The sequence below is a fragment of the Dendropsophus ebraccatus genome, chromosome 9 (genome assembly GCF_027789765.1).
Source record: "Dendropsophus ebraccatus isolate aDenEbr1 chromosome 9, aDenEbr1.pat, whole genome shotgun sequence".
NCBI classification, from domain to species: domain Eukaryota; kingdom Metazoa; phylum Chordata; class Amphibia; order Anura; family Hylidae; genus Dendropsophus; species Dendropsophus ebraccatus.
Window position 1 is genome coordinate 53,153,432 of NC_091462.1, and position 18,626 is coordinate 53,172,057.

General features: G+C 43.1%; 1 protein-coding gene and 1 long non-coding RNA gene across 6 annotated transcripts in view; one reads left to right on the forward strand and one right to left on the reverse strand.

The window, feature by feature from the left end:
* KIAA2012 (KIAA2012 ortholog) overlaps positions 1-18,626 on the forward strand; it is a 124,074-nt gene that overhangs the window by 94,692 nt on the left and 10,756 nt on the right. For 3 of the 5 annotated variants that reach the window (XM_069983293.1, XM_069983296.1, XM_069983294.1), the window contains exons 17-22: positions 849-929; positions 1,375-1,500; positions 2,476-2,599; positions 4,117-4,284; positions 9,084-9,180; positions 12,992-13,148. In XM_069983293.1, coding sequence (XP_069839394.1) covers positions 849-929; positions 1,375-1,500; positions 2,476-2,599; positions 4,117-4,284; positions 9,084-9,180; positions 12,992-13,148 — 753 coding nt within the window. The remainder of the gene's footprint in view (positions 1-848; positions 930-1,374; positions 1,501-2,475; positions 2,600-4,116; positions 4,285-9,083; positions 9,181-12,991; positions 13,149-18,626) is intronic. The other 2 variants (XM_069983298.1, XM_069983295.1) reach the window with 2 other exon arrangements.
* LOC138800978 (uncharacterized) lies at positions 760-18,204 on the reverse strand. The gene is made up of 2 exons (XR_011364546.1): positions 18,116-18,204; positions 760-1,017 (listed from the first exon to the last, which is right to left on the reverse strand). It is a non-coding gene; the product is annotated as an uncharacterized lncRNA (long non-coding RNA).

Here is an 18,626-nt window from a genome sequence, read left to right on the forward strand (position 1 = left end):
CTATGTTTTTGTGGCACTGGATACCCCCATGCTTTACTGCAAGCCTCATGGAGAGACATAATGAACATCTCCAACTCCTATTCTTTGTATGAGAGACATTTGTGAGCATGCTCTATAGGTTCATTACACAGGGACAAGGGTGCTGAGTTGTGAGCAGCAGCTGTTGTGTGTACCTCTGTTATCTATACACTGGTCTCACCGGTCACTGTATTCCTGTCTATGATGACAAGGTGAGCATGCTGGGAAATGATTTGTACAGAATTAAAGCGAAAATACCACTAGGTACATCACTTTGGGCTTTTTACATGAACAGGATGGTGCGGGGATGCCAGTGGCGCTGTCCTATTTTTGAACCACCTTACGGTTCCCACTCACAGTGCTGGTCTAATCCCAAGCAGCAGCACGCCCTGAGCACTGGGGGCAGGCCCGCCGACCCCCAGTGTGATGAAACCCCTCCTCTCTGTGACACAGCTCCATCAGAGTCAAGGGGGCGGTGTCACAGAGGGGAGGAGAGATCGCCCGGGGCGTGCTGGTGCTTGGGAATAGACCATCACTGTGATCGGGAATCGGCAGGTGGGACTGCACCACTGGCATCCACACACCGTCCTGTTCATGTAAAATAAAAAACAAAGCGCGAAGCCTAGTGGCCAAAATTAGAATGGCAAAATCTAAGGATTATTTTATAATATTGATAGTAAAATGGAAATTAAGGAAAAATCACCAAAATCCTTAAGACATATGTTTAAAATAAAAACTCGATTTAAACAGTAGGCTATTTTATGAGACACACTCCGTTGCCACATGTATTTTTAATTAACATCTTACTTTTCCTTACTGTTCTTGGACAGCCTTCCCAGAAATACAGTCTTCCACCACATAGAGCTCCTCAGAATGTACGACAGGATCTTCCATCTCATAATAAAGCCCCGGTATGTGCCATGTAACAATGTTATTACGGACATTATTGGCAAGATGTCTCATTCTTTGAGGAATTGTAAAGCAGCTAGTATGTCTGTCCTGTGGCATAAAATATTTATAGGAGTTGTTTAGGTTTAGAAAAACATAGTTGGTTCCTTCCAGAAACTGCACCGCTCTCAGTTTGGGTGTACTTTTTCAGCTCACTATTGAAGTAACTGGAGCTGAATTGTAATTCCACACCCAACCTAAAGACAGGGGTGGCGCTGTTCTTGAAAAAAAAAAATAACTGTGAATCTGAAAATGCCAGTATCTTCCAGTGGGGTGACACACAAACAAATACCACATCCAAACAACATGATTATTTGCTATCATACAAAATAAACCATATAAATGTTTCAGATGTAACAGGACACAGTGATTGATATAAAGCAAATATTGTGATCTCTCTCTTATAAGATCCACGCTGAGGCTTCTGGCAGGAGCACACCAGACAAGGAGCCGCTGGATTCTTCATTACAGCAGGGGTCGTCTTCATATGCATACACCGACAAGCTCAACAACAACAGACACAGTATCCTTACAGTATGTGGCTCCATTTATAGTCTGATCTTTGTTATCAACATCTCTACTGAAAACAACCTAAACAGCTTCATATTTTGCCTTTGATGTACTCCACCATGTACTTACAAATATGCACAGCATTATGCAACAGAACATGCCTTCACTGCTCCTGTCACTGACAGAATGCATCTACTGTACTATATTAGGCTGGGAAGAGAAGAATACATTTCCATATATATCTTTCCTGGAATGTCATTGTCAATGTGCAGAACATCTGGATATATCTCCTATTTTAATGTAATTCTATATGCCAAGTATATAGTGGTTCTTAGGTGTTCAGGAAGCTCCATTTATTTAGCAGGATCTGCACAGATGAAAAATATATGCAAAAAGTCATTTTTTTGTCCGCTCATGTCCTGAAAAATAAACAGACACCAGATGGAAACCTGACAGACCTCATTGACATCAATAGGATCTGTTGGGTATTTGTCTCCATCAATTAGTGTCCGTTCTTAAAAGGTCCATCTGGATCCATTCTCTGGCGCCTAATGGACTCTCCAATGGCGGCTCCAAACAGAGCTCCAGTAGTAGTGTTAACCTAGTGCTGCTCCACATACATTTGGCACTGTCAGGACAGGAGCGGAGGAAATCTGGGCTTAACTTTTTGTATCCCGGCCCAAGCCCATACTCCCCAATATAAGAGCAGCACAGTATAGCGATATAGATCTGCCTGGATACTCAGCAGATGTCAGTCACTGGAGAGAGGGACGATCACTTTTACCTTGAATATAAAGAAACTCCCAACAATGAGTCCACTATATTCTTTTTTAGTGGCTATTAACTAATATGAAATGTTGCCTGAGCAATTTTGTATAATTTTATCACTATAACCCGGTCCCTTTTTTACAGAACAGGGTATTGTGACATCTGCTGTAACATAGGTGTGGTAGGTTGTATGAATTACAGTACATCTCAGCAATATTCTTCATTTAATAGCAGAACCAAAATATGCAAAAAGCAGAAAAAGAGAAAAGAGATGAGCACAAAACAGATCTACGGGTAAAGAATAAGCATGAAACAAGCCAAGAGACAAAACAAGAGGACCACCAGCCCGCACCAGGTGACAGCTTATACTGATATTGTACTTTTCCATTTAATTATAATAATAGTAATTTTCTCATTAGGGATATGGACAGGGAAATAGCCCTAGAGTCGAAATTCTACATGCATTTACTAACCCACCAGGTGCCAGGCTAATGGGTCCCAAAGGTCACTTTGGAACCAGTCACTTGCCATGAGGGTATATTTCTAAGACAGTGATTTACATATAACATATTTAATCTTATTGATAATATGCAGGGTTACCAAACTGATTTTTATTCTTTTTTCTGGACTTTTGTTCGTTCTTAAAGGGGTACTGCACACAAAAAAGAAATGTTTTCAAATCAAATAGTGTCAGAAGATTATGTAGATTTGTAAACTTCTATTTAAAAAAAAAATATATGTATGTATATGTATGTCCTGCAGAATGTTGTGTATTTTTCTCATTCTGACACAGTGCTCTCTGCTGCCAGGACGAGAAATGTCCAGAGCAGTAACATATACCCATAGAAAACCTCTGCTGCTCTGGACAGTTCCTGACATGGACAGAGGTGGCAGCAGACTGGAAAGAATACAGCACTTCCTGCTGGGCACACAGCAGCTGATAAGTACTGGAAGATTTTTTAAATAGAAGTGAATTAAAAAGCTGTATAAAGTTCTGACACCATTTGATTTGAAAACATTTCTTTTTCTCTGGAGTACTCCTTTAAACTCTATGGGGAAGATTTATCAAACTGGTGTAAAAGTAGAATTGTCTTAGTTGCCCCTAGCAACCAATCAGATTCCACCTTTCATTTTGCAAAGGACCTGTGATAAATGAAAAAGTGGAATCTGATTGGTTGCTAGGGGCAACTAAGAAAATTCTATTTTACACTAGTTTGATAAATCTCCCCCTATGTGTATGGTTACCTTTAGTTTTACATGGAGTCATTTGATGACAATCTCTCAGCCAGAAACATAATAACCTGAGCCTCACTCATTTTAGTAACCTCTTTTTTTCCTTACTTATATTCAGATAAGGGATAGAGATGAACGAACCGGGTTCGGGTTCAAGTCGATCCGAACCCGAACGATCGGCATTTGATTAGCTGAGGCTGCTGAACTTGGATAAAGCTCTAAGGTTGTCTGGAAAACATGGATACAGCCAATGACTATATCCATGTTTTCCACATAGCCTTAGGGCTTTATCCAACTTCAGCAGCCAATCAAATGCCGAAAGTTCGGGTTTGGATCGGCTCGAGCATGCTCCAGGTTCGCTCATCTCTAATAGGGGAGGATGATGAATACAAAAAATGAAAATTCCTGGAAAACATATGATTATCTACTGGTATATTAGCATATGTTGATATCTGGACTATTTTGGTCTCTGCTCGTCTTCAGTCATACATGTAATGCAAAAAGTTTACACGTCAATATGAATACAGAAAATTCCAGATTAGAAGTAAATTGAAACATTTAATATTATAATGGCAATAAAAAAAAAAATATTTACAGTATTTCACATTTCTGTTATTAATAACCTTTTTGCTTACCCAGATGCCGCAAACATCAGACCAAAGCTAAAGGAGGGGAAATCACATAATGAAGGTGCGCGTAATGTACAGGATACAATTGGACCACAGGAAAGTAGACATAATGATGTTTTAGCTCCCTCTACTGGCCAGAATCAGGACCACAGCAAGAAACCTGTACAAGTCCTCAAAGGTACAGTTGGTGTGGATGTTGATGCGGATGGTTGAATACATTTAGCACAATAACGGGCTTCTGCTATGTCCATTAGAATAATAATATTATTGGTTTTTTTATTCCATTTCAAGTACATTTTAATATGAGGTCATCAAATTAAAATATGAAAATCTACATATAGTTTCTTAGTGGGTTCTTGGACTGTTATCCACAGCACGGCAGAGAGCATAAAGGGAAGGGCATGAAGTCTCCATTTGTCTTAACACTCTAAGGCTATGTTCACACACAGTCATGGCCAAACGTTTTGAGAATGATACAAATATTAATTTTTACAAAGTCTACTGCTTCAGTTTTAAAATGACAATTTGCATATACTCCAGAATGTTATAAAGAGTGATCAGCTTAACAGCAATTACTTGCAAAGTCAATATTTGCCTAGAAAATGAACTTTATCCCCCAAAACACATTTCAACATCATTGCAGCCCTGCCTTAAAAGGACCAGCTAACATCGTTTCAGTGATTCTTCTATTAACACAGGTGTGGGTGTTTTTTTTTGTTTTGTTTTGTTTTTTTTAAATATATTTTTATTATTTTTCAACATAAAATTTTTATATAACAACACATAGTTATAAAGTGCAGCTACAGACTGTCATGAAACAATACGGTATCACATGAGAATTGAGATACGTTAATAGTTCCCAACAATATTGATGTCCATAAGCATCTACATAGTTATACCCATTGGAACATCATACCATATGACTCTCCTTCTGTTGTCATATCTTGCGTCATATCCTCACGTGTTCTCAACATCAACAACATATACCCTCCCAACCAAACCCCCCAAACTATCACCCCCCCCCCCCTCCCCGTATCCTGCGAGAGAGACCCTTTCCTGCCAAGCGACCATACCATTTACAGACACGAAGATGTCCCCAGATATACCCCTCTGAATTATACCTGCAGCCTGCCCAGAGAGCCAGCCAACTCTCCCTTCAGATAACATTCTGTAAGCTTAAATGGACGGACCACTTGTTTGATTTCCTGTGATGTGAGAAATGTACAAATAAAAGTTGTCCATTTTTTGAAAAAGGATTTTGTAAGTTTCTCCTTTTGTAGTTCAGTTTCCAGTTGGTCCATTTGCAGATAATATTTAACCTGAGCTAGTACCTCGGCCATTGTGGGCATATCAGACTTCAGCCATTTCGCCAACAAGCACCTTTTTGCCACTAAAATAAAAACATGTGTTAAATGAGACATTGGCTGATCCTCCGGGGAGACATGCAAGAGCAAAGGTAAAGGGTCAAGAGCCAGAGTTATGTTTAGTTTACGTTGCAGGAGGTTGGCTAAGGTACTCCAGTACTGGGACACCCTGGGACAGTCCAATAGACCATGTTGTAGATCCGTACCTGGAGAGGAACAATTCGGGCAAGCCGTAATTCTGCTCGGGTGAGCGGGCGTTTTAGGCATGAAAAACCATATGTGGCATGATGTAGGATTTTAAATTGAGTTTCTCGCCATCTGTCATTTATCACTGACTTTCTCACCGCCTCCCACCCAGACAAAATCGGCTTCAACAAGCCCTGTTTCCTCTCCCAGTATTGGAATACTGGCCGAGAGACCCGAGCCAAGTCATTATCCCTCAAATCTTGATAAAGAAGAGACAATGAGTGGCCCACATTTTCACTTTTCACATAGCCATCCAAAACCCCCCTTTCACATTCTCCCGACCAGTCTCGCAATCTTGCAGATAAGAAGGACACTACTTGATTGTATGCCAAAAAATGACCTGATGGGAGCCCCTTAGTAGCAAGTAACTCAGAACAGGTAAGCAGTCTTGGTTTAGAATCATGCAACACATCTTTGACCCTCAGGATCCCTCTGGACTGCCATACTCTAAACAGTTTGTTTTCCCTGCCTGCTGGAAATTCCATATGATTCCATAAGGTCATAAATTTGCTCACTTTGTGGGGTAGTAACAATTTGGTTCTGATGGTTTTCCAAGCGGCCACTGTATCCCTAAACAAAACACTCTTTTTTATATGGCTGGGGAGAGCTGAGAAAGTAGTATGCAATAATGAATTCAGAGACCATGGGGAAGCTAATTTGCTCTCAATACCTACATTAGAGAACCCCTCCGACCCCCTAAGCCAATCAATCCCGTGGCGCATCAAGCACGCTAAGTTATACAGTCTTATATCCGGCATATTGAGCCCCCCTTGGTCCTTAGCTAAGACAAATTTTTTGTATGCTACGCGTGGCCTTTTACCCGCCCATATGAAGCCTGAGAACGCTTTTTGGAGTTTTGTGACATCTAAGTGCTTTAGTAATAATGGGATTGTTTGCAGGGGGTATAGCATTTTGCTAAAGGACATCATTTTAAGTAAGTGACAGCGTGCCAAGAGAGGTAGAGGCAGATAAGACCAGTGATGCAATTCGCCAATTGCTTTTTGGATTATTGGTGGGAAGTTTAGGGAGTATATAGTTTGGGGCGTCCTCCCTATATTAATCCCCAGTTATCTTATAGATGAGTGAGAGACCTGTACCGGTATCGATAGACCCGCCTTGGAGAGTGCCTTTTGGGGGGACAGATCCAAGAGAACACTTTTAGAGATGTTGACCTTATATCCGGAATGTTTCCCAAAGGTTTCCAAAACTCGGAACTCTTCTGGTAAATCCTGCTCCGGGTGTTCTACAGGTGTGGGTGTTGATGAGGACAGGGCTGGAGATCAATCTGTCATGATTAAGTAAGAATGACACCACTGGACACTTTAAAAGGAGGCTGGTGCTTGGCATCATTGTTTCTCTTCTGTTAACCATGGTTATCTCTAAAGAAACACGTGTAGTCATCATTGCACTGCACAAAATGGCCTAACAGGGAAGAGTATCGCAGTTAGAAAGATTGCACCTCAGTCAACAATGTATCACATCATTAAGAACTTCAAGGAGAGAGGTCCATTGTTGCCAAAAAGGCTCCAAGACGCCCAAGAAAGACCAGCAAGCGCCAGGACCGTCTCTTAAAAGTGTTTCAGTTTCGGGATCGGGCTACGAGCAGTGCAGAGCTTGCTCAGGAATGGCAGCAGGCAGGTGTGAGTGCATCTGCACGCACTGTGAGGCGGAGACTCTTGGAGCAAGGCCTGGTCTCAAGGATGGCAGCAAAGAAGCCACTTCTCTCCAGAAAAAACATCAGAGACAGACTGATATTCTGCAAAAGGTACAGGGAGTGGACTGCTGAGGACTGGGGTAAAGTCATTTTCTCTGATGAATCCCCTTTCTGATTGTTTGGGACATCTGGAAAACAGCTTATTCGGAGAAGACGAGGTGAGCGCTACCACCAGTCTTGTCTCATGCCAACTGTAAAGCATCCTGAAACCATTCATGTGTGGGGTTGCTTCTCAGCCAAGGGAATCGGCTCTCTCACAGTCTTGCCTAAAAACACAGCCATGAATAAAGACTGGTACCAGAATGTCCTCCAAGAGCAACTTCTCCCAACCGTCCAAGAGCAGTTTGGCGATCAACAATTCCTTTTCCAGCATGATGGAGCACCTTGCCATAAAGCAAAGGTGATAACTAAATGGCTCAGGGAACAAAACAAGAGATTTTGGGTCCATGGCCTGGAAACTCCCCAGATCTTAATCCCATTGAGAACTTGTGGTCAATCATCAAGAGACGGGTGGACAAACAAAAACCAACAAATTCTGACAAAATGCAAGCATTGATTGTGCAAGAATGGACTGCTATCAGTCAGGATTTGGTCCAGAAGTTGATTGAGAGCATGCCAGGGAGAATTGCAGAGGTCCTGAAGAAGGGTCAACACTGCAAATATTGACTTGCTGCATTAACTCATTCTAACTGTCAATATAAGGTTTTGTTACTCATAATATGATTGCAATTATATTTCTGTATGTGATAAAAACATCTGACAAACACACATAAAAAACAGAGGGCAGCAGATCATGTGAAAATATAATATTTGTGTCATTCTCAAAACTTTTGGCCATGACTGTAGTATAAAACTGTCTGTTGCATAGTAACGGACGGTTTTTTACTCCCAGACAACTGGGCGGCATTCAGCACGTTCCTGCAGCCGATACTTCTGTATCGGCAGCAGGAACATTATATTTTTACAATTGAATTGCGAGCACCGTTGGGTGTGCCTACAATTTAATTAACCATTGACTACAATGTAAAGTACAGCTGCCAGCCATACTTTACATTGTGTAAACAGGTAAACAGAGTCTGAAAATAATAGGCATGTTCATTATTTTAACATCTGTTCTAAAAATCGGATGTTAAAATAACGAAGTCGGAACCCAATTTCATTGCAATTAGCGTCTGTTCTTTTTTTTTATTTATATAAACAACATAGTGGAAAACATAGCCTAACACTGTCCTAAAGCATTATCCCTTGGCCTCTTAGCCAGCCACCACTCTGCTCTGTACTGATGACAGCCATCAACCACAAAACAGCTGTCTGCAGATTACGTTCTGTTTCTGGAGAGTTCATGCTTGGCTTACAGTCATGTCTCAAGGCTTCTTAAAAGTTACCTCCAAAGAGTGGCTTCAGAGAGCTACTTTGCATACATTTCTCCCTTTGGATATGTATTCACTATGATCAGTGGCCGATCTGGAGCACGAGGTCAGACCCCCTGCGACCTCTAACTTGTCCCCTATCCTGTGGATAGGTTTTAATCTGAAAACCCCTTTAAGCTTCTGCACAATTCACTATGCTTAGAGTGCTTATTTTTTTAAATGACAATGTAAAAAAAGGCCAATGCATGCAATTGAAGCATCTGCCCTGATTTTTTTTTCCTAGACTCGGGAAAACAAACAAACCTAAAACCCAAGGCCTCAGAAGCTATAAAGACACAAAACACAAAGCCCCCTGGTAGAAGTGGGAACAATCCTGAACCGTGAGTAACCTCCCATCTTTGATCTTAATTCTCTAACATTATTTATATACATTATGCACTATTCACAATTCCTATTTTAGGCTGGGTTCACACTACGTAAGATACCGGCCGTTCCATGACCCGGACATGTCACAGAACGGCCAGTGTCAGTTCAATGAATGAAGTTCAATGAATAGCAGCTGCACAAAACTGACATATCAGTTTTTTGTGCAGCCAATTGGAATCCCGGCCAGAGTGTATACACTCCGGCTGGGATTCCATAGACTTTAATGTGATCAGTAATTTCATTAAATAACAGCCGTGGTTGCAAAACTGCAACTACGGCCATTGCTTAATGAAATTATACGCTTATGAATTTAGCCTTACCGTGTAGACCAGGGGTGGGGAACATCCGGCCCTGAGGCCTCCAGATGCGGCCCGCAGCTCCCATGTGATGTGCGCTGCTCTAGTGGGGCAGGAGCCGACATATATAGCATCCTCCTGTGTCTGTGACAGCGGCCAGACACAGGAGAATGCTGTCTGTGCAGACTCTTTCCCCACCAGAGCGGTGCACATCTTCTGTCTCCTGCGGGCCGCGCGCGATAAAATGACGTCACCTCGCACGGCCCGCAGGAGGCAGAAGATGTGCGCCGCTCTGTTGGGGAAGGAGCATTCTCCTGTGTCTGGTCGCTTGCAGGAGAAGACCGGCACAGACTAGGAGGACCTGGGCAGTGTAGGAACAGAGAAAAGGTGAGTGGGATGTTTATTTTTTTATTTGGGACAGACACTGGGAGCAAAGAACACTACCAGGGACATGACTGGGGGGTTAACTATGACCAGCAGGGGCATCACTGGGGGGTTAACAATGACCAGCAGGGGCATCACTGGGGGGTTAACAATGACCAGCAGGGGCATCACTGGGGGTTTAACTATGACTAGCAGGGGTATCACTAGGGGGTTAAGTATGACCAGTAGGGACATCACTGAGGGGTTAACTATGACTAGCAGGGGCATCACTGGGGCTCTAACTATGACTATCAGGGGCATCACTGGGGGTTAACTATGACTATCAGGGGCATCACTGGGGGTTAACTATGACTACAAGGGGCATCACTGGTGGTTAACTATGACTACCAGGGCATCATTGGGGGTTAACTATGATTACCAGGGGCATCACTTGGGGGTTAACTAGACTACCAGGGACATCAATAAGGGGTTAACTACAGCTACCAGGGGCATCACTGGGGGTTAACTCTAGCTACCGGGCATCACTAAGGATTCACATCAGGTACAAGGGGCATCACAGAGGTTTACTGCAATAGCAGGGGCACTAGGGGAACAATACTTTGTTTTGCCCTGGGTGCTGTGCACCCACGCTACCCTGCTGCCGCGCACAGTATAACATTGAGTGTGGCCCGCTAATTATTTTATTAATGCTGAATGGCCCTTGACAGGGAAAAAGTTCCCCACCCCTGGTGTAGATCCTCACTCTCTGCATCTTTTGACAGTAAACTCCAGTGAGGAACACACTCTTTGTAGTTGCAAAACATAAACTTTGGGTGGAATTTATTTCCTGTGTCACTGCATAATGTAAAAATAGTGCAAAGTGATAATTTGTTGAATTTTTTACGCAAAACAGGAGCTTGCACTAAAAATTTGTGCAGTTTTTTGCTGGTGCAGGGAATGATAAAAAAGTTTGTGTTTTGCAAATACCAAAAATGTGTGCCATTGGAGTGTAAATCCCCCTTTACACAGCCTGATTATCGGCAATGAACATTGCTAGAAACACTAATTTATATGATAGTCGGTGATCAGTCAAAGAGTGGGAAAATGCCTGTTCATTGGCTGATTGCATGTTTTGTGCGGTGGCAAAATGTATAGCTATTTGCCACACATCTCCCTGTGTAAATGGATGCGTAATCAATCACCCCTTCTAAAGGCACTGCTAAGAGCGGTGATCTCGCTGATCAGCACTTGTTTACAGCTACGGACACCTGAAGTTCGGAAGGTGTAAAGAGACCCAGACACCTTACACAAAAAGCTGTTCATTGTTAACTGCATAACACACCCATTTCTGGAGCCGAAACAACTGCTATACACTACATATACACCCCCCCCCCCCCCAGGTTGGCCATACATATTCAGTCTCTCCCAAATAGTCGAACTGGTCAAACATTCATGTTTTCTTTATGAAAGGGGTCAGCTTGCAGCTAGACAACTCTGGTGTGGACTTATCTCTCCTAGAACAAAAGGGTAATGCATTAACAATACAACATGCCCAACCCTTTTCTCCACCAACATGATCTGTCAGGGAAGAGACTGGAGGTCGCTGTGCAACTTAGTAAGTTGTCTGACTTATGGTCCTTTTAAACGCAACGATTATCGTTCAAATAATTACGATAACTATCGCTACGATAACAGCGAACGATCAAGCGACAAACAATAAATTGTTCATTGTGATCTTTCACCAAGTTCTCAAATCATCGTTGGCCGTTCACTGAAAATACGCAGATCGCTTCGCGTAAACAGTCTTTCAACGGTTAACCCTATGTGTGAGATGGGCTTAAGCGATCTTAAAACGATTGCTATAACGATTTGTTCTAACGATATATCGTTTTGTCTAAACACTGATCGTCATAAAACAAACACATTGTTACTTCAAAATCGTAAATCGTTCGATTATCGCTCTGCATAAAAGGACCATTAGGGCCTTATTAATAACTCAAGGCCATCTGCAAATGAGCACTGATCTTGCTGATCTGCACTTTTTTACAGATCTCTCACAAGCCTCAATTAGCTCAGCTGGGCTGGATCATTTGTGCAGTCCTTACTGGGCAGAAAGATATACAGCTGAAAGCCGATGATTATTTAATATGTTGGAACAGCCCAATCAGGCGTTTGCCAGCTGATCTCTAGTCCTATTACACAGGGCGATATCGACATGCTCGGCTGATAATCACCCTGTTTAATAGGGCCCTTCTTGGTATCTGTTTGCTCAAACCTGACCTCTGACCTGACCTTTCCCCATACCCTGCAAAGAAAATAAAGAGCATACAACTTAGATACAAATATCCCAGGCACACTTTAAACATTACCTTAGTCCATTTACAGTATTCTAGTTATGCCCAAGTTCACTGCTTAACATTGGTAACATTATGGAAATGGTTAAAGAGTCACTGTCGTGAATTATTATTATTTTTTTTTTTGGCAGAAATCAATAGTCCAGGCGATTTTAAGAAACTTTGTAATTGGGTTTATTAGGCAAATATGCCATTATCTGCATTTAAAAAGCCTTTTCCCAGGTCCCCCCCCTCCTCTCCTTTCTGTCATCCACTGCTCACAATCAGGAAATCTCAATCAGACGCGTCCTGTCTGTTCTATGAAGGGAAAAGAGACGGAGCAGAAATGTTGGCAGCAGAAAACAGAGAACAAAGGTTTACTCAGCAGGGGAGCTAGCTATTCAGAGTGCTATTCAGAGGTTAGAGAGGTCAGTGGTGATGTCAGAGGAGAGAGGACAGAGGGTAATGTAGCTTTTAATTAACTCTTTGTTGTCCTGTTTTGGTGTCTCTTCCCTCTCTCCATAGGCAAACAATGAAGACAGGGGGGAAAGCTTCAAACTGCTTATTCATGATAAAAATTCATTTTTCGGCTTATAATCCTAATTACAACATTTCTTAAAATCGCCTGGACTATTGATTTCCGCAAAAAAAAATCACGACAGTGACTCTTTAATAGCCAAAAACTACAAATACCTTATTTTCTCAGTGATAATTCTGTGGCATGCTCGCTCCCAAAGTCTGGCTCTACAAAATTTATACCAATTTGTTCTTAGTTTTAAAGATGTGGAAAAAGTATCTGGTGAGAGGAAGGACAGCTCGACAACCACCCCAAAAGAGACAGAGGTCATGCAGGAAAACAGTCATATAAAGGAGCAGCAGTTAACAGAAGAAGAAGAGCTGGCACTTCTACAGGAGATCACCAACACTGTGGTCAGTATCCTGGCAGCTTTCCTTACTACTAGAGATGAGCGAATCTACAATGGGAACAAAGCATGCCAATGGGAACAAGGCGATTCGCTTTGTTCCTACTGTAGTTTCACTCATCTCTAATTACTACCCACTCTCATCTATCATTGAATAAGAACACATTGACAGCAGTAGAAATTCATGTCCTATAAATATCAACTGTGAATTCATAGACAGCGGTGTAAGAGCTCTTTACATGACGGCATGTAGGGAATGCCTGGGAATTTGTCACTGGTTTTATCTGGGAGGAAACATGAACCGGTGACAGACGCCATGTAGTACTACTACCCTTCATGCAGCTACTACTATAGCGTGTACTACTACCCTTTATGCAGCTGGTGTTATAAAATCACAGATGTTCTGTAAATCAAGTGTAGCTTAAAGGGAACCAATCACCCAGAAAATCAATGAAAAGACAAGGATATGTGCTGATAGATCACCCAGCACACTTCCCAAATATGCCCCTGTAACCTCTGTGCCCCCCTCAATTAGACAGTAATCTTACTTTGTTCAGGTCACGCGCTGTATGTAAATTTTTGCTAACTAGTCCTGGTGGGCGTATGTAGTCCTGGTGGGCGTATGTAGTCACGGTCTGGGGCTGTAATCACGCCCAGAGGGGCGTGATTCGGAGGCTTGCGGTCCAGTGACGTCATCCGGCGGCTTGCGTTCCGCGTCGCGGCCGCGCTGACGTGTTCGGGAACCCGCGCATGCGCAGTACGTCAGCGTCGTCTCCCGCCGTACTGCGCATGCACGGGTTCCCGAACACGTCAGCGCGGCCGCACCGCGGAACGCAAGCCGCCGGATGACGTCACTGGACCGCAAGCCTCCGAATCACGCCCCTCTGGGCGTGATTACAGCCCCAGACCGTGACTAGATACGCCCCCGGACCGTGACTACATACGCCCACCAGGACTACATACGCCCACCAGGACTACTTAGCAAAAATTTACATACAGCGCGTGACCTGAACAAAGTAAGATTACTGTCTAATTGAGGGGGGCACAGAGGTTACAGGGGCATATTTGGGAAGTGTGCTGGGTGATCTATCAGCACATATCCTTGTCTTTACATTGATTTTCTGGGTGATTGGTTCCCTTTAAGGCCCTATCCCACGGAACGATTATCGTCTGTATTCGGCCAATATTGGCCGCTACGGACGATAATCGTCTTGTGGAATAGAGTGCAACGATCAGCCGACATCGTTCATGTCGGCTGATCGTTGCAGTCGCTTGTTTTTCAAGCGACTGATACAGCAACGATCTGATGCCGTCGCTCCGTTGAATAGGAGCATCGGCAGCAGACGCTCCTGTATCCTATGGGCTGCCCGGACGATCAGTGATCCCCCGGGCAGCCCCCCCCCCGCAGCTCCCCGCCGCCCCTCCCGCATTCACCTGCTCGCTGCTGTCGCGTTGTATAGCGGCGGCAGCGAGCAGGGAACAAGGAGCAAACGAGTGCTGAGAGCGCTCGTTTGCTCCTCTATACGACCCGTGAAATAGGGCCTTTAGTTAGAAATAAGCATACTAGAGTCGGATTGTTTGGCATTTGAATACCTGTGGCTGGCAAGTTGAATGCAGCTCTAAGCAGTAGTGTTGAGCGGATCAGTCAAAATGTTCAGATTCGGCCATAGGCTGTATCTATGTTTTCCTGGCAGCATCCAACTTCTGCTGTGGGAAATCAAACACTGGTGGGGAATAAAATCGTTTAGGTTTGGATAACGTTGTCGAACCTGAACATTTTGACAGATCCTCTCAACACTACTAGGGCTTCCTAAGGCGGCATCCAACTTCTTCAGCCACTTGTATAAAAATGCAGAGAGATCTGATTTGAGCATGCTCGAGTCGCGGACAACTTTATTACTAGTCCTAATCACAGGGCCGGTTTTAGACTAAATGTGGCCCTGGGCAAAGTTGAGCAAAGTGGGGCCCCAAATGCTGAAATATTGTAGCAGCAATTTAAGGTTACCATACACTTGTTGGTGGTACCTGCTGCTCGTGGTGGGTTCGGCCATCAGTGTAAGGTGCATGGGGCACTTTGTACAGTCCTCTGACATGATATCAGTGGACATATGGGGTTGGGCTTGATGGAAAATCAACATCCAACCTCTTTGTTCTCAGAGAGACAAGCCGTCATCAGATCTGTCTGGCTATGGCTTACCCCTCCTATAGAGAACACAGAAACGCTCAGCTGTGCCGAACATTCCTGTGTATGGGGAGGACAGGGCCAGATGAGATTATATATATATATATATATATATATATATATATATATATCTCATTAGTGATGTGTGTGCAGCCCTTGCTGTATATAGTGAGCAATGAAGATATATACTAGCTGATCACGTTCCCCGGTGTCCTCAGGCCTTGTCTGTGGGATCCCCCAGTCCCAGCTCTCACTTCTGGTCCTCTCTCTGAGGTGACAGGCCGTTCAGCCAATCACTGGCCGTAACAAAGAGACAAGGCCTGAGGACACCGGGGAACATGATCAGGTAAGTAACAGCTTTATTATGTTATACGCACAATCATCAGACAATGATTTTTACACTTGCCAAAAGACAATAATCATTTGATTACTGTTGTCTCTATATACACAGAGCGATATCGGCCAGGTTAGGACAATTTTTGCTCTGTATATTAGGGCCCTTAGTCACATTGAGTCAATTCAGAAGGTTACATGCCGGGACTGCCACCACATGCGGGGACTGCCGCCACATGCCGGGACTGCCGCCACATGCCGGGACTGCCGCCACATGCCGGGACTGCCGCTACTTGCGGGGACTGCTGCTAGTGGTGTAAACACAAAAACTATTTATATGCATTGTTTTAAAAAATAAAATAAAAAATCACTCTATCAGGACCAAATATTACCTCCATACCGTTATTGAAGAAAACTTTTCTTATATATAGGCCAATATTACCACCATAAAGTGACTGCCCCATAATGACACTATATACACACCAATATTAGCACCACACCATGACCGCCACATGATTCTATATACACTATATACAGACCAATATTACTACTATAGGCTGACGACCGCATAATGACTCTGTATACACTATATACAGACCAATATTACCGCCATAGAGTGACCATCACATAATTACACTATATACAGACCAATATTACTGCCATAGAGTGACCACCACATAATGACTCTATATACACTATATACAGACCAATATTACCACCATAGACTGACCACCGCATAATGACTCTATATACAGACCAATATTACCGCCATAGACTGACCACCGCATAATGACTCTGTATACACTATATACAGATCAATATTACTGCCATAGAGTGACCACTGCATAATGACTCTGTATACACTATATACAGAGCAATATTACCGCTATAGACTGACCGCCACATAATGACACTATATACAGACCAGCACACACCATGACCACCACATAATGACTCCATATATACACCATATACAGACCAATATTACCACCATAGTGTGATCACCACATAATGACTCTATATACACACTATATACAGACCAATATCATGTGGCGGCCACTGTATGGCGGTAATATTGGTCTGTATATAGTGTATATAGAGTCGTTATGCAGCGGTCAGTCTATGGCGGTAATATTGGTCTGTATATAGTGTATATAGAGTCATTATGTGGTGGTCACTCTATGGCGGTAATATTGGTCTGTATATAGTGTATATATAGAGTCATTATGTGGCGGTCACTCTATGGCGGTAATATTGGTCTGTATATATAGAGTCATTATGTGGCGGTCACTCTATGGCGGAAATAACTCTATATACACTATATACAGACCAATTTTACCACCATAGACTGACCACTGCATAATGACACTATACACACTATATACAGACCAATATTACCGCCATAGACTGACCACTGCATAATGACACTATATATACACTATATACAGACCAATATTACTGCCATAGAGTGATCACCACATAATGACTGTATATACACTATATACAGACCAATATCATGTGGTGGTCACTCTATGGTGGTAATAATGGTTTGTATATAGTGTGTATATAGAGTCATTATGCATTATGTGGCGGTCAGTCTATGGCGGTAATATTGGTCTGTATATAGTGTATATAAAGTCATTATGTGGCGGTCACTCTATGGCAGTAATATTGGTCTGTATATAGTGTATATAGAGTCATTATGTGGCGGTCCCTCTATGGCGGTAATAACTCTCTATACACACTATATACAGACCAATATTACCACCATAGACTGACCACTGCATAATGACACTATATACGGACCAATATTACCACCATACAGTGACCACCACCTTATTTTTTTCTCAATAAAATACACCGTGTTGCCTTAGTGACATAATCATACACTATACATAGGAGCTGCATCCAATCACCGGCCTCAGTGGTCACCAGAGAATGGCTGCAGCTCCTATATACAGTCTATTCACCTCAACACTTGGAGTCAGCAGTGCTAATACACACACACCAATATATATATATATATATAGAAAAACAATCCGAGGACAGCATCTCCTTATAAAGTGCTTATTGCTTTATTGTGCCAGTTTGCAAAGAATCTTTGCAAACTGGCACAATAAAGCAATAAGCACTTTATAAGGAGATGCTGTCCACGGATTGTTTTTCTGGAATACGATTGGGGTGAAGGACCGAACCCCATGAGGACTGTGCATCCTGCACTGTGTAACCGCGGACCCAACCACTACTATATATATATATATATATATATATATATATATATATATATATATATATATATATATACACACACACACACACACTCTAACACATCCATGAAAACACATTATACAGATCCAAACCATCCAGTCCATACACTATACACATGACATGTAACACACACTACATTCATCCATTATACACCTGCATTCATACACACACTACATGGACAGTATACTTACCCCCTCTAACAGCATGCTGGGTGTAGTTGTCCTTGTCCATGGCAGCAGCAGCAGGAGGCTGTGCTCCTCACCCTGCAGACCTCTCCTTCATCGTCCCAACAGCTCCACACCAGCCTCACCAGGAAGAGAGAGGAAATCACATGGTACAGAAGGGAGGGGGAGGGGGAAGCTACACACTCCGGAGCAGAGCGTCCTGTAGCCTCTGTGTGACCCCTGATAGCAGCCATAAGCTGCAGCCAGAGATCACTGAGAGAGGCTGCAGGACGCTGTCTGTGCGGTCCTGCACCTAACACTCACTGTAACTGGGGCAGGGGGCCCCTGGGGGATGGGGGCCCTGGGCAACTGCCCTCTTTGCCCCCCCCCTAACGCCGGCCCTGCCTAATCATGTGCGTTCTTGTTATAACTAGATATTCATGAGCAGCCGTTCAGCTGGCGATAACTTTATGTTGTACTGTGTATAGGCAGACATACATGGAGGGAGCAGCAATGCACTTGGCTCCCTATAAAGTCA